The sequence below is a fragment of the Aotus nancymaae genome, unplaced genomic scaffold, assembly GCF_030222135.1.
Source record: "Aotus nancymaae isolate 86718 unplaced genomic scaffold, 86718_ANA_hifiasm-v0.15.2.pri h1tg000003l, whole genome shotgun sequence".
Taxonomy (NCBI): domain Eukaryota; kingdom Metazoa; phylum Chordata; class Mammalia; order Primates; family Aotidae; genus Aotus; species Aotus nancymaae.
This window is the reverse complement of record NW_026988414.1, coordinates 4,216,750-4,244,516: the sequence shown is the minus strand read 5'-3', so window position 1 is coordinate 4,244,516 and position 27,767 is coordinate 4,216,750. Positions and strand designations below refer to the sequence as shown.

At 53.6% G+C, this 27,767-nt stretch overlaps 2 protein-coding genes across 4 annotated transcripts in view; one reads left to right on the top strand and one right to left on the bottom strand.

Annotated features, from left to right (window-relative positions):
- FPGS (folylpolyglutamate synthase) overlaps positions 1-22,012 on the top strand; it is a 28,188-nt gene extending 6,176 nt beyond the window's left edge. The window contains exons 1-15 of one of the 3 annotated variants that reach the window (XM_012458090.3): positions 9,392-9,579; positions 10,801-10,929; positions 11,014-11,067; positions 11,152-11,216; positions 14,022-14,136; positions 14,258-14,335; positions 14,470-14,531; positions 14,633-14,735; positions 15,361-15,438; positions 15,660-15,807; positions 15,902-15,991; positions 16,773-16,923; positions 17,093-17,168; positions 18,004-18,070; positions 19,747-22,012. In XM_012458090.3, the coding sequence (XP_012313513.2) occupies positions 9,442-9,579; positions 10,801-10,929; positions 11,014-11,067; positions 11,152-11,216; positions 14,022-14,136; positions 14,258-14,335; positions 14,470-14,531; positions 14,633-14,735; positions 15,361-15,438; positions 15,660-15,807; positions 15,902-15,991; positions 16,773-16,923; positions 17,093-17,168; positions 18,004-18,070; positions 19,747-20,153 (1,761 nt within the window). In that variant the 5' untranslated portion in view covers positions 9,392-9,441 and the 3' untranslated portion in view covers positions 20,154-22,012. Of the gene's footprint in view, positions 1-9,391; positions 9,580-10,800; positions 10,930-11,013; positions 11,068-11,151; positions 11,217-14,021; positions 14,137-14,257; positions 14,336-14,469; positions 14,532-14,632; positions 14,736-15,360; positions 15,439-15,659; positions 15,808-15,901; positions 15,992-16,772; positions 16,924-17,092; positions 17,169-18,003; positions 18,071-19,746 lie in introns of those variants that run through there. The other 2 variants (XM_012458091.2, XM_012458092.2) reach the window with 2 other exon arrangements.
- Positions 21,255-27,767, bottom strand: part of ENG (endoglin) — a 39,476-nt gene continuing 32,963 nt past the window's right edge. Inside the window, exons 10-16 of the mRNA XM_064377773.1 lie at positions 26,366-26,503; positions 26,092-26,130; positions 25,179-25,295; positions 24,592-24,843; positions 23,362-23,413; positions 22,164-22,274; positions 21,255-22,033 (exon numbers count right to left, since the gene is read on the bottom strand). Of these exons, the coding sequence (XP_064233843.1) occupies positions 21,909-22,033; positions 22,164-22,274; positions 23,362-23,413; positions 24,592-24,843; positions 25,179-25,295; positions 26,092-26,130; positions 26,366-26,503 (834 nt within the window). The 3' untranslated portion in view covers positions 21,255-21,908. The remainder of the gene's footprint in view (positions 22,034-22,163; positions 22,275-23,361; positions 23,414-24,591; positions 24,844-25,178; positions 25,296-26,091; positions 26,131-26,365; positions 26,504-27,767) is intronic.

Here is a 27,767-nt window from a genome sequence, read left to right as displayed (position 1 = left end):
ATGTATCTGGGTGCTCCTGTATTGGGTGTGTGTATATATAGAATCATTAGCTCTTCTTGTTGCATTGATCCTTTTACCATTATGTAATGTCCTTCTTTGCCTCTTTTGATCTTTGTTGCTTTAAAGTCTATTTTATCAGAGGCGAGAATTGCAACTCCTGCTTTTTATTTATTTATTTATTTATTTTTGCTCTCCATTTAGTTGGTAAATCTTCCTCCGTCCCTTTGTTTTGAGTCTTTGTGTATCGTTGCATGTGAGATGGGTCTGGATGCAGCATACTGATGGATTTTAGCTTTTTATTCAATTTGCCTGTCTGTATCTTTTGATTGGGGGATGTAGTCGATTTAAATTTGGGATTAATAATAATATATTTGAGTTTAATACTGCCATTTGATGCTAGCTGGCTGTTTTGCCCATTAGTTGATGTAAATTCTTCATTATGCTGATGCTGTTTACTTTTTGGTATATTTTTGGAAAGACTGATACTGGTTGTTCCTTTATATGTGTAGAGCTTCAAGCAGGCCTGGTGGTGGTGAAATCTCTAAATACTTGCTCGCAAAAGATTTTATTTTTCCTTCGCTTGTGAAGCTTAGATTGGCTGGATATGAAATTCTGGGTTGAAAATTCTTTTCTTTCTTTCTTTCTTTCTTTTTTTTTTTTGAGACGGAGTTTCGCTCTTGTTACCCAGACTGGAGTGCAATGGTGTGATCTCCGCTCACCGCAACCTCTGCCTCCTGGGTTCAGGCAATTCTCCTGCCTCAGCCTCCTGAGTAGCTGGGATTACAGGCACGCACCACCATGCCCAGCTAATTTTTTGTATTTTTAGTAGAGACGGGGTTTCGCCATGTTGACCAGGATGATCTCGATCTCTTGACCTCATGATCCACTCGCCTCGGCCTCCCAAAGTGCTGGGATTACAGGCATGAGCCACCGCGCCTGGCCACGAAAGTTCTTTTCTTTAAGGATGTTGAATATTGGCCCCCACTCTTTTCTGGCTTGTAGGGTTTCTGCTGAGAGATCTGTAAGTCTGATAGGTTTCCCTTTGTGGGTAACCTGACCTTTCTCTCTGGCTGCCCTTAGTATTTTCTCCTTCATTTCAACCCTAATGAATCTGACGATTATGTGCCTTGGGGTTGGTCTTCTTGAGGAATATCTTTGTGGTGTTCTCTGTATTACCTGGAGTTGAATATTGTCCTGCCTTACTAGGTTAGGAAAGTTTTCCTGAATAATCTCCTGAAGAGTATTTTCCAACTTGGATTCATTCTCTTCGTCACATTCAGGTACACCTATCAAACGTAGATTAGGTCTTTTCACATAGTCCCATATTTCTTGGAGACTTTGCTAATTCCTTTTTATCCTTTTTTCTCTAATCTTGTCTTCTCATTTTACTTCATTAAGTTGGTCTTCGACCTCTGATATCCTTTCTTCTGCTTGATCAATTCGACTGTTAAAACTTGTGCATACTTCACGAAGTTCTCGTGTTGTGTTTTTCAGCTCCATTAATTCACTTATATTCCTCTCTAAATTGTCTATTCTCGTTAACATTTTGTCAAACCTTTTTTCAAAGTTCTTAGTTTCTTTGCATTGGGTTAGAACAAGTCTTTTAATTCACAGAAGTTTCTTATCATCCACCTTCTGAAGCCTACTTCTGTTAATGGAACGCACTCGTTCTCCATCAGGCCTTGTTCCGTTGCTGATGAGGAACTGTGATCCCCTGTAGAGGGAGAGGCGTTCTGATTTTGGGTATTCTCTGCCTTTTTAGGCTGGTTTCTTCCCTTCATTATAAATTTATCTATCTGTCGTCTTTGTAATTACCAACTTTCTAATTAGGTCTCTGAGTGGACGTCCAACTTGTTGATTCCCAGTGCCGAAATCTGAGCAATCCACTGCGCCGGCCAAAACAGTGGTGTTAAGATTGATGGTGCTTTTCTGCCCGGGAATCTCCGGTCTGGCTCCCTTCTTGAGTCCGTCCTTCAATCAGCTGAATAGGCAACTCGGCCTTCCCAGTGCTCCAAACATTGGCCAAAAGGGGACCCAGTCCCACTTACTCTGCACCAAGAACCACCGCGCCAGCCACAAGAGTCATGCTGGCGACCCGTGGGGCTCCTCCACTGGGAATCTCCTGGTCCATGAGCAACAAAAATTCATCTGAAAGCATGGCGTCCTCTCGTTCTCTGCGCTTTCACTGGGAGCTACAATCCCGAGCTGCTAGTGATCAGCCATCTTGGATCTCTCTCCCTTTTTTTTTTTTTAAGATGAGGTTTCACCATGATGGCCAGGCTGGTCTTGAACTCCTGACCTCAGGTGATCCACCCACCTTGGCCTCCCAAAGTGCTAGGATTACAGGCATGAGCCACCATGCCCAGCCCCACTTTTTTTTTTTGAGACAGTGTCACTCTGTCACCCAGTCTAGAGTGCAATGCCATGGTCATGGCTCACTGTAGCCTCAAACTCCTGGGCTCAGGTGATCCTCCCACCTCAGCCTTCTGAGTAGCTGGGACCGCAGGTGCGACCTAAGTTTTGTATTTTTTAAAGAGACAGAGTCTCACTATGTTGCCCAGGCTGGCCTTGAACTCCTAGGCTCAAGTGATCCTCCTACCTGGGCCTCCCAAAGTGCTGGGATTACAGGCATGAGACAGCACATCCAGTTGTAAGGAAAAGTTTTAATGAGGAAAAGAGCTCTATTTTACCCCACTTCTCTCCCTTAAATTGGATGCTTACAAATTTCCCTGTGTTACTATGAAAACTGTGCTTAGATCCTCTAGGAATGCAGTGGGGAAGAAAAATTGTCCTTAGAGACTTTAGAGTAAACAGATGCCCAATGGACCAGGACTTGCCCAAGGCCCCGGCCACCACTTACCATTTCCTATACCGGTACCACGTACTGTGGGGTGGGCGGGGGATCCTCAGGGTTTTCATTGCTGTTCCTTGTTCTCCATGTCTGCAAATCTATTTCTAACTGCAGCTGAGGTCCATAGCTCAATGAGTCAGATTATCATAATTGTCAAGAACTGTCTCGTTCTAGAGAAGGCCTGTAACAGGCCAGAGGGAAGAAGTGATCCAACTTCTTTGCTGAGGGCAAAGAGAAAGAAAGATAAGATTCAGCAATGTGTGGCCAGGTATGATGGTTTAAGCCTGTAATCCCAGCACTTCCCAGCACTCTGGGAGGTCAAGGTGGGCAGATCACCTGAGGTCAGGAGTTCAAGACCAGCCTGGTCAACATGGCAAAACTCCATCTCTACTAAAAATACAAAAATTAGCCGGGCATGGTGGTGTGGTGCCTGTAATCCCAGCTACTCAGGAGGCTGAGGCAGGGAATCACTTGAACCTGGGAGGCAAAGGTTGCAGTGAGCCAAGATCTTGCCACTGCACTCCAGCCTGGGGGATAGAGGGAGACTCTTCCTCCAAAAAAAAAAAAGATTCAGCAATGTGGACAAGCTTTCCACCTTACACCGGAGGAGGGAGTCCGGCTCTGGGATCTCATTCTTGCTCATTCTTGGAGGAATGGCTAGAGCACCTATGCCACCTTTTACAGATGAGGCCACCAATACTAGATCTGGAAAAAATACTTGCTCTACAGAGGAAAGAAACTGAGGAATAATATCTGTGCTGTACACAAAATACTTTTTTTTAACTTTTTGAACCTTTGATTGATTTATTTAAAAAGAGGGGGGTCTCGCTGTGTCTCCCAGGCTGGAGTATAGTGGTGCTATTGTAGCTCACTTCAGCCTCGAACTCCTGGACTCAAATGATCCTCCTTGGCCAGGCACAGTAGCTCACACCTGTAATCCCAGCACTTTGGGAGGCCGAGGCAGGTGGATCACCTGAGGTCAGGAGTTAAGACCAGCCTGCCCAAAATGGCGAAACCCTGTCTCTACTAAAAATATAAAAAATAGCTGGGCGTGGTGGCGGGCGCCTGTAATCTCAGCTACTCCAGAGGCTGAGGGAGGAGAATTGCTTGAACCCAGGAGGTAGATGCTGCAGTGAGCCGAGATTGCACTACTGCACTTCAGCCTGGGCAACAGAGTGAGATCAAAAAAAAAAAGGTCCTCCTGCCTCACCCTCCTAGGAGCTGGGACTACAGATGTGCACCAGCATGCTCAGCAATTTTTGTTTTTTGTAGAGATGGGAGTTTCACCATGTTGCCCAGGCTGATCTAGAACTCCAGGCTTCAAGCAATCTTCCCGCTTCAGTCTCCCAAAGTACTAGGATTAAAGGAGTGAGCCACTGCACCCAGCCCACAAAGTGCTATTATAACTGACATGAAAAAGCTGATCAAACATTAGAAAAATGGTCCAAAGATGGGTGAGGCAGCTCACTGAAATAAATGCATGGGAAGATGCCCAAGGTCACTACAGCAGGGGAATGAAACAGTGAGATGGCTCTCTGCATCCTGTGGTCTGGAGGCATCCTGGGAGAGGGGTGCTTCATCACACAGAGCTGCTGAGATGCCAAGGTGACAGCAGCATTGGGGAAAAGGATTGCAAACATCCCTGGACCAACCCGACCCCTCCATGCAATCCAACTCACAGAAATCAAGCCCTTCGATATACAGACATATCCATAGCAGCAAAACACTGAAGGCAGAATGAATGCCATTCTACAGGCGAATGCAGGATGCTCCCAGGAAGGCCAAGCAGCCATTAAAGACGCTGAATTAGCAGTGCCCTTGGGGAGACAGGGAAGGAGGCGCAGAGGCTAGGAATAAGGACTCTGGCTGGGCACGGTGGCTCACGCTTGTAATCCCAGCACTTTGGAAGGCAGAGGTAGGTGGATCACCCGAGGTCAGGACTTCAAGACCAGCCTGTTCAACATGGCAAAACCCAATTTCTACTAAAAATACAAAAATTAGCCAAGTGTGGTGGCACGTACCTGTAGTCCCAGCTACTTGGGAGGTGGAGGTTGCAGTGAGCCAAGATGGCGCCAGGGCACTCCAGCCTGAGCAACAAAGAGAGACCCCATTTCACACACACAAAAAAGTGTTTGCTAAGTAAATGTCTTAGGAAATAATAAGCTTTTTATTGAATAAGGAAGTTCAGTTGCAGCCAGGCTTGGTGACTCATGCCTGTGATCCCAGCACTCAGGTAGGCCCAGGTGAGAGTATTGCTTGAGGGCAGGAGTTTAAGGCTGCATGCAGTGAGCTCAGATTGTGCTACTGCACTCCAGTTTCAATTATAGATTGGAACCCTGTCTCTAAAAACAAAAACTTTTGGCCGGGGCGCAGTGGCTCATGCCTGTAATCCCAGCACTCTGGGAGGCCGAGGCGGGCGGATCACAAGGTCAAGAGATCAAGACCATCCTGGCTAACACGGTGAAACTCTGTCTCTACTAAAAATACAAAAAATAGCCAGGCGTGGTGGCACACGCCTATAGTCCCAGCTACTCAGGAGGCTGAGGCAGGAGAATCGCTTGAACCCAGGAGGCGGAGGTTGCAGTGAGCCGAGATCACGCCACTGCACTCCAGCCTGAATGACAGGGTGAGACTCCATCTCAAAAAACAAATTTGTTTTGAAAAGCTAAGATGCAAAACCTATTGTCACCTGCATTGGCAAGACCCTATAGATGTCTACGTGTGTCTGGTTTCGTGAGCATAGAAACTATGGGACACACAGTTAGCTGTCAACAGGACTGCCAGAGGAGGAACTGTTTGTGGTGTGTGTGGAGGGGAGGGAAGTAAGCAAAGCAAAAATATTTAAAACTTCATTATTATTATTTTTTTGAGATGAAGTCTTGCTCTGTCACCCAGGCTGGAGTACAGTGGCGTGATCTTGGCTCACTGCATCCTTTGCCTCCCAGGTTCAAGTATCCTGGGAGAGGGGTGCTTCCGTCACACACAGCTGCAGCTGGGATACCAAGGTGACAGCAGCACTGGGGAAAAGGATTGCAAACATCCCTCAACCCAGCCCGACCACTCCATGCAATCCAACTCACAGAAATCAAGCCCTTTGATGTACGCACATATCCATAGCAGCAGAACACTGAAGGCAGAATGAATGCCATTCCACAGGCGAATGCAGGATGCTCCGGGGAAGGCCATGCAGCCATTAAAGATGCTGAATTAGCAGTGTCCCTGAGGAGACAGGGAAGGAGGCGCAGAGGCTAGGAATAAGGACTGGCTGGGCACGGTGCCTCACGCCTATAATCCCAGCACTTTGGGAGGCTGAGGCGGATGGATCACAAGGTCAGGGGTCCACAGGTGAATGCAGGATGCTCCCGGGAAGGCCACACAGCCATTAAAGATGCTGAATTAGCAGTGTCCCTGGGGAGACACTGAGGGCAGGAGGTGCAGAGGCTAGGAATAAGGACTCTGGCCGGGCACGGTGGCTCATGCCTGTATTCCCAAGACTTTGGGAGGCCGAGGCTGGTGGATCACTAGGTCAGGAGTCCACAGGTGAAAGCAGGATTCTCCCAGGAAGGCCACACAGCCATTAAAGATGATGAATTAGCAGTGTCCCTGGGGACACGGGGAAGGAGACCCAGAGGCTAGGGATAGGGACTCTGGCTGGGCACAGTGGCTCACACCTGTAATCCCAGCACTTTGGGAGGCAGAGGCGGGCGGATCACAAGGTCAGAAGTTGAGACCATCCTGACCAACATGGTGAAACCCTGTCTCTACTAAAAATACAAAAATTAGTTGGGCATGGTGGCGGGCCTCTGTAATCCCAACTAATTCGAAGGCTGAGGCAAGAGAATCTCTTGAATCCGTGAGGCGGAGGTTGCAGTGAGCCAAGATGGTGCCACTGTACTCCAGCCTGGGCGACAGATAGAGATCCCATCTCAAAATAAAAGTGTTTGCTAAGTAAATGTCTTAGAAAATAATAAACTTGTTATTGAGTAAGAAAGTAAGTTGCAGCCAGGCATGGTAACTCATGCCTGTGATCCCAGGACTTTGGTAGGCCCAGGTGAGAGGATTGCTTGAGGGCAGGAGTTTAAGGCTACAGTAAGCTCTGATTATGCCGCTGCACTCCAACCTGAACGACAGAGTGAGACTCCGTCTCAAAAAAAAAAAAAAAATTGTTTTGAACAGCCAAGATCCAAAAACTATTGTCACCTGCATTGGCAAGACCCTATAGATGTGTACATGTGTCTGGTTTCATGAGCATAGAAACTATGGGACACACAGTTAGCTGTCAACAGGACTGCCAGAGGAGGAAGTGTTTGTGTATGGGGGGAGGGGGAGGGAAGTAAGCAAAATAAAAAATATTTAAAGCTTCATTATTTTTTTTTTTTCAAGACGGGTCTTGCTCTGTCACCCAGGCTGGAGTGCAGTTGAGCGATCTTAGCTCACTGCAACCTCCGCCTCCTGGGTTCAAGCGATTCTCCTGCCTTAGCCTCCCGAGTAGCTGGGATTACAGGCTCCCGCCACCATGCCCGCCTAATTTTTGTATTTTTTTTTGAGACGGAATTTCGCTCTTGTTACCCAGGCTGGAGTGCAATGGCTCGATCTCGGCTCACCGCAACCTCCGCCTCCTGGGTTCAGGCAATTCTCCTGCCTCAGCCTCCTGAGTAGCTGGGACTACAGGCACGCGCCACCATGCCCAGCTAATTTTTTGTATTAGTAGACGGGGTTTCACCATGTTGACCAGGATGGTCTCGATCTCTTGACCTCGTGATCCACCCGCCTCGGCCTCCCAAAGTGCTGGGACTACAGGCTTGAGCCACCGCACCCGGCAATTTTTGTATTTTTAGTAGAGACGAGGTTTCACCATATTGGCCAGGCTGATCCCGAACTCCTGACCACGTGATCCGCCCACCTTGGCCTCCCAAAGTGCTGGGATTACAGGTGTGAGCCACTGTGCCTGGCTTCATGATTATTTTTATGCAGTCATTAAACTATATACATGCATATGCATAGAGAAAGTCTCCCTGACTAAAAAATAAGGAAACCAAGAGAGGAAGAACTTCTCTATCTCCCATGGGGTCGGGGCGGGGCACCCCATTAGTGTGTGAAGAGCAGAAGTCCAGCCAATGATGCACTCTTCCCAAAACATTACTTGCTTATTTCGAAATCAGGCAATTTCTCATAAATATTTACTCTCAATGCTGGGAAGAGGGAGAGGGGAAGGAGGTACTGAAACTCCATCAGTCATCTGAAGGACTGCCTTTTATCAGAGTGATGTTCCCTAGTGGGTTGTTTGCAGTTTCCTCCTCTCCAGTTCTGGGCCTCAGCTGTCGAAAGGATTTCACCATGCAACTTTTTCATGCTAGCAGTTGGGGCCAAGAAGATAATAGATGGGAAAAAGCTCTGAAAACTCCAAGATGACAAACAGGTACCCTCCTCACTCACAGAAAGGAAGGATTACTGCCCCACCATTCCCAGGTGGCCCTCAAATCCATCCTCTACACAGTACCAGCTGATGGGAGTTTCCAAAGTGTAAATGGAATCATGTCATCTGTCCTTAAAACCATATATTGTCAAGGCCAGTCGGTAGTTCACACCTCTAATCCCAGCACTTTGGCAGGTAGAGGCAGGAGGATCGCTTGAGCCCAGGAGTTCAAGACCAGCCTGGGAGCCATCGTGAGACCTTGTCTCCACAAAAAGTTTAAAAATTACCCGGTCATCGTGGTGCATGCCTGTAGTCCTAGCTAACCGGGAGGCTGAAGACCCAGGAGACTGAGGTCGTGCTACTGCACTCTAGCCTGGGCGACAGAGCAAGATCTTGTCTCAAACAAAAACGAAACAAAACAAAAACCCATTTATTGTCATCCAAATTCCTTATCTGCCTACAAGACCGGGCGGATCTGGCCTCCTGCACTCTGGAAGCCACAGGCGCCTCATTCTCTCTCCAATCTCTTGCTTTTCACACATGGTTCCCTCCATTGGCCTGGAAACCTCTCTCCCCACCCTGCCACCTCCCCGACTCCCCCATCTCGCAGGCCTCCGCCGGGATGTCGCTTTTCCAGGAAGCCTTCCCAGTCTCCTCAGGGCTGGTTAGGGGCCCCAGCAGTTTCGATGCCTGGGCTTTGGCTGTCAGATTCGTAAAGGCAGAGGCCAAATCCCCGCTGCCTGCCGTCTCCTGGGACTTTTTGGGGCCGGGATGCGATGACCTCCACCAGGTGTCTGCACCTCTGTCATCCTATCCCTGCTCGGAGCAGAGACTGAGGGCTGCTAACTGGGACTGGCTAGTTTGGGACACGCTGTGGGGGGCCTTGGGAGGATGTTGACGAAAGGAGTGAGTGCCCGCTAAGGGAGGGGACGTCCCGGAGCGTGCCACTCACAAACAGGGTCCCGGGCCTGCACCTCACCAGGATGGTGCACACGCGAGGCGTGGCTTTTTATTGGTGCAAAGGGGCGAGGAGGGAGGGAGTCTGGGGCGGCGCTGACTGGTGGCGAGCGGGGCAGGGCGGGGTGAGGCAGCGCTGCGCTGATTGGTGGGGGGCGGAGCTGGGTGTCTCCAACCTGGGCCTAGCGCGCTGCGCGGGGCGGGGGCCGCAGGGACTATGTCGCCGGTGTGGAGCCACCTGCGCGCTGCTCTGTTTCTGGCAGCGGCTTCTGCGCGCGGCGTAACGACCCAGGTCGCGGCGCAGCGGGGCTTGAGCGCGTGGCCGGTGCCACAGGAGCCCAGCATGGAGTACCAGGTATCAGGCGGGCCAGCGGGCGGGAGCGCGACGACACGTGGGCCTGCGCTGAGCCTCAGAACATCCGGGCTCCGCTAACGGAGAGCGTACCGGGAGCCCCGGACTGGGGCACTCGGGGGGCGGAACATCCTGGAGCCTGGGGGTGGGGACAGGGACCAGGAAGTTGGGCCCAGGCCGCCTGATCTGGGAATTCGGAGACTAGCGTCCCCGCCCCGGATTGGAGAGTGGGAAGGGGCACTGGAACTAGGATCCAGAAGCCCAGAGGCTCGGCGGTGGTTCTGGAGTTCAGTGATCCCGAAGTCTGAACCTGTAGTGGGAGTGGGGGAAGAGGAGAGGGAAGAGACTCAGAAATTCAAGCTTGGAAGATCCAGGAGTATGGATGGAGTGTGGAGTCTCAAGAATTCAGAAGATTGGGGATCTAATTGCCTGGAATTGGGGGACAGGCAGGAATCAGGGGTAGTGGAGGGCCCCAAAACCTGGGAACAGAAAATGTCTGTGGGCACTATGCCAAGAGCCAGTTGCCCTAGACCAGAATCTGATGCCACTCAGGCGGGTGACACTGGTTTGATGATAGTGGGTCCTCCAACCAGCCGTGAGGTCCTGAGGGTGGGAGACACGGAATATGAGGCCTGAGGGGAAGGAAATAGCACCCCAACTCCCACTTCTATTGTAAGCCCTCCTGAAGCTGTACCTACCTGCCCTCCTGGCAGAGTGACACCTGGCACATCCCTCCTCCCTCTGAGCCCCCTCTTCCTCATCTGGTTGCCCTTCTGTGGGTTCGAATGTGGAACCTGAGTCCTGAGGGTTGTGTTGAAGCCTGAGGGAATTCCAGAATTTGAATACCCCAACCTTCTGTAGTTCTGGCCCCACCCTGGCAGAGAGCAGTGGACCCCATTGGAGGGAATGAGGGCAAAGGCCTAGGAGTGAAGCCGAAGGAGTCTGGACAGGAATCAAGGCTAGCCCGTTAGTCATGCCACCTTCTTTGTGTGGCACTTCCTGGGTGGGGCTGAACTGCCCCAGGCTCCATCCCTTTTTGCTAGAGCTGGAAAGTTGCCCTGCTCTCTTTCTGTTGCTTAACCTATAGGCTAGGGTAACAGGGCTGGCAGGGCAGGCCTGGTACTGCCCCTGTTGCCCTGGCTTGGCCATTGGCCTGCTGGCTGTTTCTGTGCCTTTGGACCCTGAGTGAACCTTAACCTGCTACCTGGGCACTGTGGTTGCCAGGATGCCGTGCGCATGCTCAATACCCTGCAGACCAATGCCAGCTATCTGGAGCAGGCAAAGCGCCAGAGGGGTGACCCCCAGACACAGCTGGAAGCCATGGAACTGTACCTGGCACGAAGTGGGCTGCAGGTAAGGTAGAGAGGGTCTGTGACCACCTCTCACCCCATCTGTGATTTCCCTAGCTGAAGTGGGGACCTCATTTGTCTGTCCCAGGTGGAGGACCTGGACCGGCTGAACATCATCCACGTCACTGGGACGAAGGGGAAGGTGAGGGGCAGGACCCAGGGGTAGTGGGTCCACTTAGTGGGCTGGCAGGGTAAAGCCTGCCCAGACAATCGCTTTTCTTTCAAGGGTTCCACCTGTGCCTTCACTGAATGTATCCTCCGAAGCTATGGCCTGAAGACGGGATTCTTTAGGTACTGGGTTATGGAGGGATGTGGTGTTTCTGTCCCAGTGGACCCTGGGGGGCTATCGAACCAGCCAGTGCTTCAGGACCAGAGTCACCCCCAGGAGGTCAGCTCAGCTGCATTCTCTCTGCCCAATGTTTATTCATTCAATAAACATTCAGTTAACACTTACCACATTGGCCCACATTTATGGCAACCTTTAATTAACTTTATTTTATTTTTCAAGACTGAGTCTTGCTCTATCGCTCAGGCTGGAGTACAGTGGCACAATTTTGGCTCACTGCAACCTCTGCCTCCTGGGTTCAAGCGATTCTCACACCTCAGCCTCCTGAGTAGCTGGGATTACAGGTGCCCGCCACCACACCTGGCTAATTTTTTTTTTTTCCAGTCAGTCTTGCTCCGTCACTCAGGCTGGAGTGCAGTGGCCGATCTCGGCTCACTGCAACCTCTGCCTCCTGGGTTCAAAGCAATTCTCCTGCCCCAGCCTCCCAAGTAGCTGGGATTACAGGTGCCTGCCACCACATCTGGCTAATTTTTGTAATTTTAGTAGAGACGGGGTTTTACCATATCGGCCAGGCTGGTCTCAAACTCCTGACCTCAAGTGATCCGCCCACCTTGGCCTCCCAAAGTGCTGGTATTACAGGTGTGAGCCACTGTCCTTGGCCTTAATTTTCATAATGAAAAACATTGGGGAAGGGGCAGCAACTTGAATGTATAAACTAAAAATGTAGCAGGAGGCTGGGTGTGGTGGCTCATGCCTATAATCTCAGCACTTTGGGCGGCTGATATGGGAGGATCACCTGAGCCGGGGAAGGTCAAGACTGCAGTTAGCTGTGATCATGCCATTGCACTTCAGCCTGGGCAACGGAGCAAATCACTGTCTCAAAAAACAAAACAAAACAAAATTACATAGCTGGAATAGTCAGATGTGTCTTTAAATAACTTAAAGTCCAGGTTGAGTGTGGTGGCTGACAACTGTAATCCTGGCACTTTGGGAGGCCGAGGTGGGAGGATCACTGGAGCTTAGGAGTTTGAGACCAGCCTGGGCAACATAGTGAGACTTCATCTCTATAAAAAACATTAAATGAAAAAGAAAAAAATTTTAAAGTCCATATATAAGTTTAAAGTCACATAGAGATATTTATCAGTTACTATGTCTCCGGGGTAAGGAGCAGAAAACTGCCTTGCAAGGGCTTAAACAATAAGGGTGGCTTGTGCCATCTGGGTTAGGGCCTCCCAGGTTGACTGCAGATAGGAGTCCTTCTGCTATGCGGGTCTCTGCTGTGGTTTTTCTCTGGAGGCAGCGCTCCTTCTTGGTCTCACTTGTCTAGATTCACACAAGAGGATGGCCTGGTAGAACTGGGATCACTCAGGTCTGGCGCAGTGGCTCACGCCTGTAGTCCCAGCACTTTGGGAGGCCGAGGCAGGCAGATCACGAGATCAAGAGATCGAGACCATCCTGACCAACATGGCGAAACCCCATCTCTACTAAAAATACAAAAAATAATTAGCCGAGCGTGGTGGTGTGTGCCTGTAGTCCCAGCTATTCGGGAGGCTGAGGCAGGAAAATTGCTTGAAACTGGAAAATGGAAGTTGCAGTGAGCCGGGATCTTGTCACTGCACTCCAGCCTGGTGATAGAGTGAGACTCTGTCTCAAAAAAAAACAAAAAAAAAAAACTGGGATCACTCTTCCTGTGCCTCACATGTCTCTCCTGAGCCCAACACCAGGAACATCTGAAATCAGATGCCTAAGGTCATTTCAGGCCAATATGTTTTCCCTAAATAGTTCTTGTTCAAAATAAAGAGATAGGAGGACTTAATACTTGAGGGTCTTTGAGGATTGAAACATAAGGCACCAACCTGTCTTCTAAAATCATTTTTTGGGCCAGGCGCAGTGCTGTAATCCCAGCACTCTGGGAAGCCGAGGCGGGCAGATCACTTGAGGCCAGGAGTTCAAGACCAGCCTGGCCAACATGGTGAAACCCTCTCTCTACTAAAAATACAAAAAAATTGGCTGGGCACAGTGGCTCATGCCTGTAATCCCAGCACTTTGGGAGGCTGAGTTGGGCGGATCACCTGAGGTCAGGAGTTCAAGACCAGCCTGCTTAGCATGGTATAACCTTGTCTCTACTAAAAATACAGAAATCAGTGAGTCATGGTGGCGCACACCTGTAATCCCAGCTACTTGGAAGGCCAAGGCACAAGAATTGCTTGAACCCGGGAGGTGGAGGTTGCAGCGAGCTGATATCTCATGACTACACTCCAGCCTGGGCGACAGAGTGAGACCCTGTCTCAAAAATAAATAAATATTAGATGTTACTAGTGACTAGTGGTTACAAAAATAAATAAATAAAAATTAAAAATACAATCATTTTTGGGGTGAAAACCCTAACCTTTATCTTGGGCCCATGTGGCCCTGAGGGCCAGCCCAGGGCTGCAGCTTGAACATTGCTGGCAGGCTTTGTCTCTGAGAGCTGTAAGACAGATGGCATTGTGGAGCAGATGTCAGCAGAGTGACTGATTGGTATGGGACTGTTGAAGCCCATAGAATGTGCGAGACCAGCCTGGGTGAGGAGGGGCTGTCTTAGTTGAGACCTGTGTGGTGAGCAGGGTGAGCCAGGTGCAGAGTCCTGGATATAGAAGAGGGCGAGGACTGGGGGTCTACAGATGGTCCAAGGGGGATGGGACACCAGGAACAGACCAAGGGACACAGGAGAGGTGAGGCACAGAGGCCAGTGGCATCAGCTCCTGCAGGGTGGGGGAAAGCCAGGACGCTCGGGAAGGGAGTCCTGACGACCCCAGCTGTCCCGGCAGCTCTCCCCACCTGGTGCAGGTTCGGGAGCGGATCCGCATCAATGGGCAGCCCATCAGTCCTGACCTCTTCACCAAGTACTTCTGGCGCCTCTACCACCGGCTGGAGGAGACCAAGGTGCCCCGTGCAGGAGGGCTGGCGGGTGGGCGGAGTTGGGGGTGCTACCTGTTCCAGCACCCCGTCTCCCCAGAGGAGGGGCTGCAGGGACTCTGGGCTCTGACATGTCCCTGTGCCATAGGACGGCAGCTGTGTCTCCATGCCCCCCTACTTCCGCTTCCTGACACTCATGGCCTTCCACGTCTTCCTCCAAGAGAAGGTGTGTGCCCTCTCCCTAGAACCCTGCATCTGAGGTCTTGGGAACAGGAACCTCAGCAGGCCTGGGGGCTCCCTGCTTCCATCCGGCCTCTGGGCACCCTCATACCCCCTGCTGTGCCCTCTGATCTTTGGCAGGTGGACCTGGCAGTGGTGGAGGTGGGCATTGGCGGGGCTTATGACTGCACCAACATCATCAGGTGAGCACAGTTGCTCGGGGCAAGGGGTGGCAGCCAGGACAGCCTCACCTGCCACCTGGTGGCTCAGGGCAGGGCCCTCATGGCCTCTTCCTCTACTGCAGGAAGCCTGTGGTGTGCGGAGTCTCCTCTCTTGGCATCGACCACACCAGCCTCCTGGGGGACACGGTGGAGAAGATCGCATGGCAGAAAGGGGGCATCTTTAAGGTGACCAGGCAGAGTGGGGGAAGGAAGAGGCGTGGCAGGCTTGGGCCTCGCTAAGCCCAAAGATGCAAGGCTGGGGCAGGGCCATTGAGGACAAGGTCCTGGGCATCAGTGGGGTCTGCACTCCCATCCTGGCTTCGCTGTGTGACTGGAACGAGTTGAGCCTCCTCTCCAGCCTGTTTCCCCATTGAAACATGAGGGATAGCTGGGCATAGTGGCTTATACTTGTAATCCCAGTACTTTGGGAGGCCGAGGTAGGAGGATCACGTGAGGTCAGGAGTTTGAGATCAGCCTGGCCAACATGGTGAAACTCCATCTCTACTAAAAATACAAAAATTAGCCAGGAGTGGTGGTGTGCACCTGTAGTTTCAGCTACTGGGAAGACAGGCAGGAAAATTGCTCGAACCCGGGAGGCAGACGTTGCAGTGAGCCAAGATCATGCCGCTGCACTCTAGCCTGGTGACAGAGTGAGACTCTCAAAAAAACAAAACAAAATAATAACAAAAAAAAACCCCAGAAACATGAGGGCTGAGAGGCAGTGGTAGCCCAGACCCAGGGATGTGGGGCCAGATAGGAGTGTGGAGGAAGATGCCCAGCAGCCCTTTCTCTCTCCTCATTCCCTCCACAGCAAGGTGTCCCTGCTTTCACTGTGCTGCAGCCTGAAGGTCCCCTGGCAGTGCTGAGGGACCGAGCTCAGCAGATCTCAGTGAGTCTGATTGGAATGGGGCAGTGGCGGTGGCGGGGTTGTGTGTCCCTCCTGTTTGAGGAGGCACTCCGTCCTTTGGGGCCTCAGTTTGCTCATCTGTGCAGTGAGGAAGCTGGGCCAGCTGCCGGGCCAGCTGGAACACATCTCAGTTCTGGGAGCAGGGCTTGGTGGCTGGGGGAGGGGAGGGCCTCTGCTGACCTGCTCCTGCCTCTCTCCCCCAGTGTCCTCTCTACCTGTGTCCCCCGCTGGAGGCCCTGGAGGAAGGGGGGCTGCCGCTGACCTTGGGCCTGGAGGGGGAGCACCAGCGGTCCAATGCCGCCTTGGCTTTGCAGCTGGCCCACTGCTGGCTGCAGTGGCAGGACCACCATGGTGAGTGGGCAGCTGAGTGGGCAGGCAGGTGGGCGGGACCTGTGGAGCCTGCCTAGGAGGGTCCTGGGCACACTCGGTCTCACACACCCTGCAGATGCTGGGGAGCTGAAGGAATCCAGGCCAGGCCTCCTGTGGCAGCTGCCCCTGGCACCCGTGTTCCAGCCCACATCCCACATGCGGCTTGGTGAGTTGGACCTTCCTGCTCAGTGCCCTTTCAGATTTTTTTAAATTTGTTTTCTGTTTGGGAGATAGAGACAGTTTGAAGTGGTGCCTAAGAGAAAGGACTCTGAAGTCAGCAGACCTCCCAGGCCTTGAGTTCATCATGATCTCTTTCTGAACCTGTCTTCTCATCTGCCAAATCGGATGATGATGGGAGCCATTGCCAAGGGCTGTGGTGGGAATTTGTTGAGGTGACATCACTAAGGTGCTAAGTCCAGAGCCTGGCCAATGTGGGATAAAGTGCCAACCAGTGGTAGCTGCTGTCACTGTCACTATCATCATCATCAGACCCTGAGGTCCTGGAGGATGGCGATCCAGTCATCTCCCCCAAAGCTTTCAGCACCCAGCAGGTGCTCATGCTGTTAAACCCCTTCAGCAAATGGTGGGCCCACTGTGTGCCATGCCTGGTGTCAGGGGCAAGTGCCAGGTCCTGGAGACAGGCAGACCTCGGATCACGTCCTGGCTCCATCTAAGGGCTCTCGGGCTGTCAAACGGGAATCATACATGATAGCAGCCTCTCTCAGGGTTGCCTGGAAGATTCAACCAGATGAGGCAGCCGAAAAGCCCAAGCCAGTGTGACTAGTGCTAGTAAGAAGCTCCCGGGCTGCCGCTGCCGGGGTCCTCAGAGTGCTCAGAGGGCGGGTGCAGCCTGTGGGGTCGGGGAGAGCGGGCTCAGGAGTGTGTGTGCGGAGTTGAGGACTGGGTTGGGAGAGGGCCTGAAGGACTGCCTTGCTGCCCTCCCCCAGGGCTTCGAAACACGGAGTGGCTGGGCCGGACGCAGGTGCTGCGGCGCGGGCCCCTCACCTGGTACCTGGACGGCGCACACACCCCTAGCAGCGTGCAGGCCTGCGTCCGTTGGTTCTGCCAGGCGCTGCAGGGCCGCGAGAGGCTGAGCAGGTGAGGGGCGGGGCCGGAGGCGGGGCCAGAGCCGGCCCATGGGGAGGGGAGGGGCGAGCCCACATGGAGGGGCGGGGTTGTGGGCGGGGACGGGGGAGTGGGCCGGTGGGAGGACCGGGGCGGGGCAGTGGGGGGCGTTCTCTGACCCAGCTCCTCACCTCTGGCTCAGTGGGACCGAGGTTCGAGTCTTGCTCTTCAATACCACTGGGGACCGGGACTCGGCGGTCCTACTGAAGCTGCTGCAGGTAAGGAGCCGACTTGGGGGTTGGGCGGCAGGCAGTCCTGAAGCCCAGGGTCTGGCGTGACCCTGGAGGGTGTCAACTCCTTTCCTTTCAGTTGTATTGGGGATTAGATGTGACAAGATGCATGTGCTGGTTCCGCCAGGCTTTGCAGGGCCACGGGGAGTCCAGTCACAGGCCATTACTCATTCTCCCATGTGTCCAGACTCAAGTCCAGGCTTAAGAGGAGGGCCACCTCGTGGCTAAAGGTGCAGGCTCTGGACTCATTTATCATGCCCCTTTAGGCACTAGCATATCACCCTGGATGAGAGGTGGCATTTCCCTGAGCCTCAGTTTGCCTTTCCATAAAATAAGGTGGCTGCTAAGAGTACCTGCTTCTCAAGTTTGGTTGAAGGAGACACTGGGCCTTTCCCTGCTTGGGGAAACTGAGGCTGCCCCAAGCTGTCAGGGCTGAAGTGGCCCCTAGGTATCGTCTCCCATTTCACAGACCAGGAGGCTGAGGCTGTATCCAGAACCTCTCCTATGTACTCACAGCCTTTTCCCAGCCTGGATTTGGGGCCCCCTCACTATCTGAGTGACCTTAAGCAAGTCCCCTTGACAGGTGGCCTCTGTTCCCCCATCTATATAGTAGGCTGGGGCTTCACTGCCCAGGCCACAGGCCAGGCTGGGTATGCTGAGGCAGATGGGGGCAGGGCACTGAAGTACCTTGGCTGGGTTCATACAGAATGATTCTAGTTGTGAGGGAGGCTGCATCTCCAGAGATGTGGGCTCAGGGGTCATGTAGAAGTCGGGGGACATCTTTTCAGGGGTCTGACACCAAGTCTTTCCCTCGGCCTTCTAGCCCTGCCAGTTCAACTATGCCGTCTTCTGCCCCAACCTGACAGAGGTGTCATCCACAGGCAACGCAGGTGAGAGGTGACAGGCATGGTCCCTGGGGAGGGGCTGGGGGCCCTGAGGTAGCTTCCAAACTGGAGTTTTGGGGTAGGAGATGAATTTGTTTGATTGTATAAGCACACTTTAGTGTACTGACACACTTATACACCAAAATATACTTGTTTTAATTTTTTTTTTTTGAGACAGAGTCTCGCTGTATCGTCAGGCTAGAGTGCAGTAGTGCGATCCTGGTTCACTGCAACTTTCGTTTTCTGGTTTCAAGCAATTCCTCCTGCCTCAGCTTCCTGAGTAGCTGGGACTACAGGCACACACCACCGTGCCCGGCTAATTTTTTTGTATTTTTAGTAGAGACGGGGTTTCACCATGTTGGCCAGGATATTCTCGATCTCTTGACCTCATGATCTGCCTACCTTGGACTCCCAAAGTGCTGGGATTACAGGCGTGAGCCACTGCGCCTGGCTACTTGATTTAATTTTTGAGACAGAGTCTTACTCTATCACCTAGGCTGGAGTGTAATGTCATGATCTTGGCTTACTGCAACCCCTGCCTCCTGAGTTCAAATGATTCTCATGTCTCAGCCTCCCAAATAGCTGGGATTACAGGCATGTGCCAACATGCTCAGCTAAATTTTATATTTTTAGTAGAGATAGGGTTTTGCCATGTTGGCCAGGCTGGTGTCAAACTCCTGTGCCTCAAGTGATCCGCCTGCCTCAGCCTCCCAAAGTGCTGGGATTACAGATGTGAGCCACTGTGCCCAGCCAGCATTTTTTATTTTATATGAAATAGAGTAGAATAGAAAATACCAGTGTGCATTGCATGAAGTAAGGGTAGGTCTTGTTTGGTGAAGATTGTTCTGTTCCAGGCATATGTATAAGTGAGTGAGTACTGAGTTGCAGTGTAAAATGTGTTTTTTACTATGTAGCGTGTTAAAAAAGTTTGAAATAGTACAAAAAATGCAGATCCCAGGCTGGCCATGGTGCCTCATACCTGTAATCCCAGCACTTTAGCAGGAGGATTGTTTGAGCCCAGGAGTTAAAAGCCAGACCTCATCTCTACAAAAAAATAGAATTAGCCAGGTGCGGTTGTGCGTACCTGTGGTCCTAGCTACTCCGAAGGCTAAAGTGGAAGGATCGCTTGATCCTGGAAGGTGGAGGCTGCAGTGAGTCATGATTGCACCACTGCACAGCAGCCTGGGTGACAGAGCAAGACCCTGGACCCTGTCTAAAAAAAAAAGATCTCCAGTCCCCACATCAGTCTAGCTGGGGAGACTTCTGGAATCTGCATTTTTTTTCTATATATTTAATTTTTTAAATTGTACTTTAGGTTCTGGGGTAAGAATCTGCATTTTTAACTAGCATCCCCAGAAATACCTGTGCCCACTTGGTGATGGGGTCCAGTTGGATGTCCATTTTATAGATGGAGACAGTGAGGCCAGGGTGGGGAAATGGTGCCTAGTGGGCAAAAGCTTTAGAGCCGGACTGTCTGGCTCTGCCTCGTGACCTTGGGCAAGTCACTGAACCTTTCTGAGCCTCTTTCTTCATCGTGTCCATGGAGAAGACCACTAGCAGACTGCTGGCCTGACGCATGTAAAGGGCCGGGCACTAAGCAGGTGCTCATGGTGCACCCGCCCCTTCTCCAGCCCTGTCCCCTACTCCTCCCCTTCAATGACATGCCTGTCTCTGCCCCACAGACCAACAGAACTTCACGGTGACACTGGACCAAGTGTTGCTCCGCTGCCTGGAACACCAGCAGCACTGGAACTGCCTGGACGAGGAGCAGGCCAGCCCGGCCCTCTGGAGTGCCCCCAGCCCGGAGCTTGCTGGGCCTGCATCCTTGCTGCTGGCGCCCCACCCACCCCACAGCAGTGCCAGCTCCCTTGTCTTCAGCTGCATTTCACATGCCTTGCAATGGATCAGCCAAGGTCGAGACCCCGTCTTCCAGCCACCCAGTTCCCCAAAGAGCCTCCTCACCCACCCTGTGGCACGCAGTGGGGCTAGCGTACTCCATGAGGCTGCTGCCGTCCACGTGCTGGTCACTGGCAGCCTGCACCTGGTGGGTGGTGTCCTGAAGCTGCTAGAGCCTGCACTGTCCCAGTAATCAAGGCCCAGGGTTGGAGGTGGGAGCCCCCCACAGCTGCCTGCATTCTCCCCATGAACTCACATACTAGGTGCCTTTTGTTATCTGCTTTCCTGGTTCTGTCTAGACTGGCCCAGGGACCAGGGCTCTGGGATGGGAGGCCAGGAGAGGACGTCCTCCGTTTTGAGGCTCTGTGCCTTGGCCTTTCCTTCTTCCCCTTCCTCCCGGCCGAGATGGCGGACGGCTGAGCTGGGGGCTCCCCAGGTTTCTCACTGTTCCAGTGGCCTGGCCACTCAGCCTGTCTTCCCCCACACCCCGCCTGCCTCCTGGCTCAGGCCCAGCTTATTGTGTGTGCTGCTGGCCAGGCCCCGGGTCCTGCTGGGTGCTGGGTGGTAGATTTCCTCCTCCCAGTGCCTTCTGGGAAGGGAGAGGGCCTCTGCCTGGGACACCCTGGGACAGAGAGTGGCTGGAGTGAATTAAAGCCTTTGTTTTTTTAAAGAAATGGCAAAGCCTTCGACTGACACTTGACCCCCTTCTCCCTCAGCAGAGGCAGGGAGAGAGGGGCTGCCTCAGGTGGTCAGGGACCTGTGCTGTGTAGAGGGAGCCTGGCTGCGTGGCCAGGAACAAGTCCGTCCTTCCCTGTGCACCTCAGGTGGCCCGTCTGTGACATCAGAAGACTGGACTGATGCCTGTTGACTATATGCCAGGCAGTGCTTTCTGCAGACCCATCTTATGATGTGAATTATACCCACTTGACAGGCGAGAAATCTGACTGGCCCCAGGAAGCATGTGCCTACGGTTACAGGCCAAGTGGCAGGCTCAGGATTTGAACTCACAGCAGTCAAGGGCCTGTGTTCAGAACCCCAGAGTGAGTGTGGCTGGGGCTTCCTGGGGTTTGCTTTCTTGCAGCCTTAGTCCCGTGGTGTGCTGCCGAGGGGTGATAGGCAGAGGGCAACTGACTGAATCAAAACCTGCTATGCCTTGGCTGCTGATACTGTTCAGGATGCCACCCCTGCCACCAGGCCAAGCCCAGTGGGGGCCAGGGACAAGAGCAACCCTGTCCTCTGCCCTCACCCTAGCCCTGTTTTGAATGTCACTGCCCTTCTCCCAGCTCAACCCAGCACTGGTTTCATGGTCTGATTTATTGGTGGTGAATACATAGGGGCAGGCCCAGGACAAGCAGCTTGGATTCTCCCTCTGCCGGCTGCCTGATCGGCAGAGGGGCCTCTGTGTGGTAGAGGAGCTAGGCTCCCAGTGCCCACTGTTCTTGCCACCCTCTGGGCTCCGCTGGGCTCCTGTCTCCTCTGCCAGTTAGGCAAGTCCAGGTGTGGAGGCTACAGGGATAGATCCAGGTGGCTCTGGGCTGGGCCCGCTTCTGTTCCCAGCAGGGAGGTGCTGTCGGCCTGGCTGGGCTGGTCTGGATCCGTTTCGAGTTCTCCCCTCCTGCCCAGCTCGGTTCAGCAGTGCTGGATCCAGGTTCAAATGACAGGGACTTGGGTTTTTACAACTGTGTGGCAAGTGGTCTCCATGGTCCTGGACAGCCGTATCCCAGGCTGGGTTAAAGGTTCTGTGGAGTGGGGTGGAGAGACCCCAAGATGTTCCAAGACAGTGGCCCTGCTGGCAGCAGACCTCTGAGAGGGAGGCGGGAAGGGCAGGCGCAGAGAGCAGGCTCCATCCTGGGTCCAGTGGAGGACTGGCTCCCAGGGTGAGTTCATGCCTGCGCTCCTGGCTGGTGGCTGCTCAGTCTCCTGCTGGGCGAGTGCGGGGGACCCGGGGCTATGCCATGCTGCTGGTGGAGCAGGGGGTGCTCTGGGTGCTCCCGATGCTGTGGTTGGTGCTGCTGCTCTCTGAGGAGGCCGGGGCAGCCACCGCCACCACGGGCTCCCGCTTGCGGGGGGGACCTGGGAGCAGGGGCAGGGGCGGAGGTCAGGGTCCTGGCCAGGGCTCCCCAATCTCTCAGAGGCTTCACTGGGCTCCCCCGGGTGGGTGGACGGGTCCGGCATGCTCACTGCGGGGGCCTGGGGTACTCACGCGTGTGCGAGTAGATGTACCAGAGCGCGGCGGTGAGCAGGGCCCCGATGAGGAAGGCACCAAAGGTGATGCCCAGCACGGCGGGCAGGAGGAGGCCTTTGCTTGTGCAACCTAGAGAGGGCCAGCGCCATCAGCACTGCTGCCCCCGCCCCATCCCCTACCCTGTTACACTGGCCCGTGTGGGCTTTGGTGCCAGCCCTGCTCAGCCATAGACCCTCAACTTCTCTGAACCTGTCTCCTCTTGTAGCAAATGGGCTCATCACAGCCAGGCCTGGCGTTGAGCCAGGGTTGCTATGACCATCCACCTAGAGGGCCCAGCCAGGCCTTGTGGGTTGTGCCTCTGCCCCTCAAGGCTGATAGAGATGCATTTTCAGGGAGAATGGATGCGGTAATGTGAGGAAACTGAGGCTCAGGAGTGCAGAGCCTTCCTCATCTGCTGTGTGACCTTAGGTCAGCCCTGCTCCTCTCTGAGGTCTTTAGCAGGCAGAGCGAGGGCTAGAGCGGCTCCCAGCGCCCTGCAGCTCTGCTGTTGGACTGTTCCAAACCTCATTCCCTCCACGTTCCTGACTCCTGTGTGACTGCGGGCCAGGTGGCCTTCCCTTCAGCCTCTGAGGTCCCATCTGTGTCATGGGGTTATCAGCCCTGCCTTCTTGGTCCTGGGCTGGGACTGGAGGCTCCATCCTGGCCTGGATGGGGTGGCAAAGAGGTAGATGCCCCCATCCCTCACCCCTGCCTTTGCCGCCAGTGTCAGGGACTCTTCTCCCTGGTGTGGGCCTGGGCCTGTGGGGAACTGACGGAGAAGCTAGAGCGGGCGTCCTGCAGGGAGGGGCCTCAAGGAAGGCAAGGCCAGCACCCCCACCCCAAAGGGCCTCTGTCCCACCCAGGGGGCTCCAATCTCCCAGCAAGGTCAGCCAGTAACCGTGGGGATGGAGTGGAGCTGTAAGTGGGGGCAGAGGCCTAGACTCCCACCCCACAGGGCGGTCCTGAGCAAGGGCTCTCCATCTGCAAAGTACAGCTCTGGCCCCTGCGCTAGGCTGCTAGGGCGCTGGGAAGCCCTCCTCCTTCCCCTTCTTGGCCGCTTTCTCTGGGGTCCCCCTGCCATGTACTATGTGCCCAGGCCGTTTCTCGGGGCTGCCCGCTGTGCCTTACTTTGACCTCAGCCGCTAGAACAAACTTGAGATACCCGGAGGAAGCTCACCAGACAAGTCAGGGCTGATGTTTAAGCGCATGAAGACAGTGCTGCGGAATTCCTGGAGGAGGGAGAGAGCAGCATGTGGCACCGCCTTCGGAGGCAGCTTCCAGCCTGTTGCCTGGCTCTGTGACCCCGGCCCACCCTAGAGCCTCGGCTTTGAATCCCATCTCCACCGCTTCCTAGCTGGATGCCTTTGGGCGAGTCCTGGAAGATCTGTGCTGTGAGAGGGGGCCTAGTGGATGATCCTTGGCTGCTGCCAGACTGTTTCCTGTGAGTTTCTGGAGGCCCTGATGCCCAGGAGCACTGTGGGAGCACTATGCATCCCGCACCCTTGTGAATGCTTTGGAGCTACGAGCCAGGTCAGCCCAGGGAGGAGGCTCCCACAGTGAGAAGCCTCTCACTCCTCTCTGTGGCTGGAGGGAGAGGCCCACTTAGGGGAGGCTTGAAGGCCTCCCTAGCTTCATGTGACCAGGTAATTTTGTAATCCTGGAGGCCTGTCTGTGCAGGGCCTGGGGGTGACTCTGGGGGCATCCAGGACAGACTGCCTGAGAGTGGGGCTCAACAGATGGTGAAGTGTTTTGACTGGCAAATACAGAAAGCCAGGAGTGTGTGTCCTTTGTCCCACCTCTCTTCCCTAAGGTCTCCTGTTCTTTGAAATGATGCTGGTGATCATAGTACATGGATGTGAGGGTGGCTGAATTCCTGGGTGGGATGGTGGGAAGATGCGTGGATCCCTGGGTGGGACGGTGGCAAGATGCGTGGGTGCCCGGGTGGGACAGTGGTAAGATGCGTGGGTGCCCGGGTGGGACGGTGGCAAGACGCATGGGTGCCCGGGTGGGACGGTGGGAAGATGGCTGGGTGCCCAGGTGGGACGGTGGGAAGATGGCTGGGTGCCCAGGTGGGACGGTGGGAAGATGGATAGATGCCCGGGTGGGACGATGGGAAGATGCGTGGATCCCTGGATAGGATGGCAGGTGGTTGGGAGGGTGGATGGATGGACAGATGGACAGTTGCAGCTGCATAGCCTACCATTACCCAAGACACAGCAATCCCACCAGAAAGCTCTAAGGTGGCAGAAAGTGCCACTGGCAGCCAGACTGCCAGGCCATGTGCCTGACTAAGGCTCTGCCCCTCACCAGCTGGCCCCACATCCCCATGGGCTGCCATGTCTCTGCCTGCAAACCACAGTCCTGGAAGCTCCCACTTGAAGCTGGGCCCAGCCCAGGCTCCACTCACCTGGGACCCGGTCTTGGGACGCAAGGCTACAGTGCAGCGGAGAGTGCCAGCTTTGGGTATGGGTGCTGTGTAGACGTGGAAGAGGAAGCTGAAGCGTGGGTCACCCTCAGGGCTTGGGGACAGCAGGTTTACACAGCTGCTCTTGGCCATCCGGCCCTGGATGAGTTCCATGGTTCCTCCCTCAGGCCCCAAGTCCAGGTGGCAGCTGTCTAGCTCGAGTAGGAGCTCGGGGATCGGGGGTGACATTTTCACCTGCACGGATAGGTAGGGCCATGTGCCATGGGCAGTTTGCTCTTAACCCCACCCCACCTGCTGCCTTGAAATCTCAGCTAGAAGGAAGAGTTCCCACTTGAGTCCTCATGGTGGAAGGCAAGGCATGGGCCTTCCTGGGACAGAGGAGGAGGACAGGACGACATCCTTGTCAGTGTCCCTTAGCAATACCTTCTCTGTCTCTCCCTTTCCCATGCACCCAGGATGTCTCCCTCCTGACTGTGGGATTCTCATCTCCTCTGGAGTCATGAGGGAAGAAAGGCAGAGAGGAAGTTCTGGAGCTGGGAGGCCTGAGGGGTGACAGGCTTGCCAAGTACCTGCACAAAGCCCTGCTGCCCCAGCTCGATGGTGCTGGAGGCCTGGAGGAAGCGCGAGCTGAGGTAGAGGCCCAACTGGAAAGAGAGGCTGTCCATGTTGAGGCAGTACACCTTTTTCTGGGGGAGGACAGGAGGGAGATTCCGTCAGTCCAGCAACACCAACCGGGAGGGCGAGGGGTGTAAGAAGGAATGGAGGTCATGGCCCCATGGAGTTGCCTGACTCTCTTCCTCATTTTTTTTTAAACAAAACAAAACAAAACTAATGTTTGGCTGGGTGCGGTGGCTCACACCTATAATCCCAGCACTTTTGGAGGCCGAGGTGGGCGGATCACAAGGTCAGGAGATCGAGACCATCCTGGCCAACATAGTGAAACCCCATCTCTACTAAAAATACAAAAATTAGCTGGGCGTGGTGGCGCGTGCCTGTAGTCCCAGCTACTCAGGAGAATCGGTTGAACCCGGGAGGCGGAGATTACAGTGAGCCAAGATCATGCCACTGCACTCCAACCTGGTGACAGAGCAAGACTCCATCTCAAAAAAATTTTTTTTTAATCTAATATTTATCAAGGAGGCATCGGGTGCCAGGCTGTTTGAAGAGCTTCCACATGGCATCCCACTGGCTGCCCAGAAGCACCCTGTGGCGCAGAGTCCTTTCTTAGGCCACCTTTGGGCCCACAAAACTAAAGTGACTTGCCCAAGGCCACACAGCCAACATGTGCTAAGCCCTCTGACTTGAGAAGCTGAGCGCGTCACCCTCCACAGTCCTGCTCCCCTCATATGGAAGGGGAGACCGAGGCATGCTGGAGACATGGCTTGCCAGGAGTTTCCCAAGGCCTGCTCCCTCCCAAGCCAGGAAAAGGCCCCCCACCCAGCAGCAGCCCCAGGCGGGTTAGCATGTGACCGTCCATCTCACCCGCTGTGGTGATGAGCTCGACAGGATATTGACCACCACCTGTGAGGACAAAGCCAAGGAGCTGGTCAGAGCCAGAAGGGACCCCAGAGGGTATCCCCCAACACGCCCATTTTGCGGATGGGGAGACTGAGCCAACCAATGGCCAAGCTTGTCTTGTGTGCTGAGCCCCTGTGCCCTGCTCTCCCAAACACCCCTCACCCTGGGGGATCAAGGAGGCACCTGAGTGGGGCACCAACCAGCCTGGACCTGATACCTTTCTGGCTCCAGCTCTTACCTCATTGCTGATCATATTTGCTGTCACTACCATGCCACAACTGGAGTAAGTGCTGCGCAAGACAAACTGGTCACCACTGTCCTCGGCCTGACAGCTGGAGTCCCCTAAGGTCAGGCCCGTGATGGTGCACCTCAAAGCCTGGGTTGGGAGAGGGGACACCATCAGAAGGCACCGGGGTCTCTGTGGCCTGTCCGTCACTCCCCAGCACCAAGGACTGACCACAACCCAGGGGTCCCAGGCCACAGTCATTCCCCTGCCCTCCTCCCTCTTCACTTTTGTTAGATGTTATCATCCTACACCACTTAAGACTTCTTTTTTTTTTTTGAGATGGCGTCTGACTCTTGTTGCCCAGGCTGGAGTGCAGTGGCTCCATCTTGGCTCACTGCAACCTCTGCCTCCTGGGTTCAAGTAATTCTCCCTGCCTCAGCCTCCCAAGTAGCTGGGATTACAAGCACCCGCCACCATGCCTGACTAATTCTTGTATTTTTAATAGAGATAGGGTCTCACCATGCTGGCTGGGCTGGTCTCGAACTCCTGACCTTAGGTGACCCACCTGCCTTGGCCTCCGAAAATGCTAGAATTACAGGCATAAGCCACCATGCCCAGCCCACTTAAGACTTCTTGAACTTGCTCACTTTTGCACTAAGCCTTGTCCTAAGCAATAATAACTGTGGGATCATGAATTTTCTTCTTATATCTAACAAAATAAATATAGAACTATTAAAATATTCCTTCAAGTTGCACATATAATCATCACTCACAGTCCCAGGGGCATGAAAACCCTACAAGCATAATCCAGTCTCACGCCTGGGGTGGGCAAAGTATTCCTATCAAGATCCAGGTAGTAAATACTGTCATGCACCGCAGAACAAGTTTTGATTGGCAACAGACTGCATATACGATGGTGGTGTCTGGTTCCCTAAAATTATAACGCAGCTGAAAAATTTCTATTGCCTAGTGTTTGTGGTGATGCTGGTGTAAGCGAACTTATTGCACTGCTGGTCATATAAAAGTCTAGCATAGGCCAGGCGCAGGGGCTCATGCCTCTAATCCCAGCACTTTGGGAGGCAAAGGCAGGTGGATCACATGAGGTCAGAAGTTTGAGACCTGCCTGGCCAACATAGTGAAACCCCGACTCTACTAAAATTATAAAAATTAGCCAGGTGTGGTGGCACACACCTGTGGTCCCAGCTACTTGGGAGGCTGAGGCACGAGAATTGCTTGAACCCGGGAGGCGGAGGCTGCAGTGAGCTGAGATTGCATCACTGCACTCCAGCCTGGGTGACAGAGCGAGACTCTGTCTCTAAAAAAGAAAAAGAAGGCCGGGCGCAGTGGCTTATGCTTGTAATCCCAGCACTTTGGGAGGCTGAGGTAGGCAGATCACCTGAGATTAGGAGTTCGA